Genomic DNA, 1,363 nt, shown 5'->3' on the forward strand with positions numbered 1-1,363 from the left:
AACACAGCTCTATCTCAAAAAAAAAAAAAAAAAGCGAGCAAACAGCTTCCTTCACTCTTTTATCCCTAATAGAACAATGCCTGGTTCCTGATCACCTCATGAGATATCTACTGATTCAATGAAAGACTGAACTGATCACATTTCCTCCTAATTATCTTTCTACACTTTAATCTACCAGCGTGTAAACCCCTTTATCTTTTTATCCCTAGTATCCAGTACAGTTCTAAGCATAAAGTAGGTACTCAATAAATGTTTGCTAAACTAAAGCAGAAACTGTATAAACATTTTCTGTAATCACTGCACTAAATTTATATACCTGTTAACCAATCTGAAGGGCTATTTGGCAAAAAAGAAGGAAAAAAAAAAGAACAGCTATTGAGGACAGAGAAAATCTAGGTGGGCCAGTCTTTCGCCAAGACGTTTGAAATAATATTCTTTTTTTTTTTTTTTTTTTTTGAGACAGAGTCTCACTTTCTTGCTCTTGGTGGAGTGCTGTCGCATCATAGCTCACAGCAACTTCAAACTCTTGGGCTCAAGCAATCCTCTTGCCTCAGCCTCCTGAGTAGCTGGGACTACAGACACCCGCCACACCACCCAGCTCTTTTTAAAGACAAGGTCTCGAACTCCTGAGCTCAGGCAACTTACCCGCCTTGGGCCCTCAGAGTGCAGGATTACAGGCATGAGCCATCGTACCCAGACTATAATATTCTTAATGTGGAAAGCAGTACAGCAAAGAAAATGCATTGCTGTGACTGTGGAGACAGTGTCATGAAGATAAAGGTGGGCACCCAACTAATGTACCTTCAAACTGCAAGTCATCTACAGCTGCCATTCAGCCAGTGGGTCTTCTCCCAATTATGAGGAAGAAAATTTGCAGGGGTCTAAAAGGAAAAAATAAGTAAGAGCATAATAGGATAACAGAATAAAACATCCACAAACAAAGCTTATTTCATCGTTAAAAATGGTACAGCTTCTCCTTGCCTCCTTTTTCAGTGGGGTTTGGTAAGTTTATATAAAGATAATCGCTAAGCATCAGGTATTACTAAAACTGTCATAAGAAACTAACTCCAGGGGTCCAAAGGTTCCAATCTCTCTCACTGTGTGATTTGGCAGCGACCAGGTGTAACCTGGAGATACAAGGATGAGGAAGGAGAGAGGTGATGGGGAGACAGTGAAGAACAAAGGCAGCTCTGCCTAGCCAGTGGTTAAGGGCACACGCTCTGGGATCAGACAGACCTGGGTTTGATTCCCGATTCTGCCGCTTCTCTGGTGTGTGTACGCTCCTCGGGGCCTCAGATTCCTCATCTGCAAAATGGGTTCATAATGGTACCTACTCACACAGTGTGCGGTCCATGAAATGAGA

General features: G+C 42.1%; 1 protein-coding gene across 3 annotated transcripts in view; it reads right to left on the minus strand.

The window, feature by feature from the left end:
• Window positions 1–1,363, minus strand: part of YIPF1 (Yip1 domain family member 1) — a 38,079-nt gene that overhangs the window by 36,421 nt on the left and 295 nt on the right. The window contains exons 2-3 of one of the 3 annotated variants that reach the window (XM_012807220.2): window positions 1,237–1,305; window positions 802–881 (exon numbers count right to left, since the gene is read on the minus strand). The exons of 1 other annotated variant lie outside the window; for it this stretch is intronic. In XM_012807220.2, the coding sequence (XP_012662674.1) occupies window positions 802–832 (31 nt within the window). In that variant the 5' untranslated portion in view covers window positions 833–881; window positions 1,237–1,305. The remainder of the gene's footprint in view (window positions 1–801; window positions 882–1,236; window positions 1,306–1,363) is intronic. One more of the 3 variants, XM_012807219.2, reaches the window with a different exon arrangement.

The sequence above is a fragment of the Otolemur garnettii genome, unplaced genomic scaffold (assembly GCF_000181295.1).
Source record: "Otolemur garnettii isolate 467f Iridium unplaced genomic scaffold, OtoGar3 scaffold00066, whole genome shotgun sequence".
Classification (NCBI taxonomy): domain Eukaryota; kingdom Metazoa; phylum Chordata; class Mammalia; order Primates; family Galagidae; genus Otolemur; species Otolemur garnettii.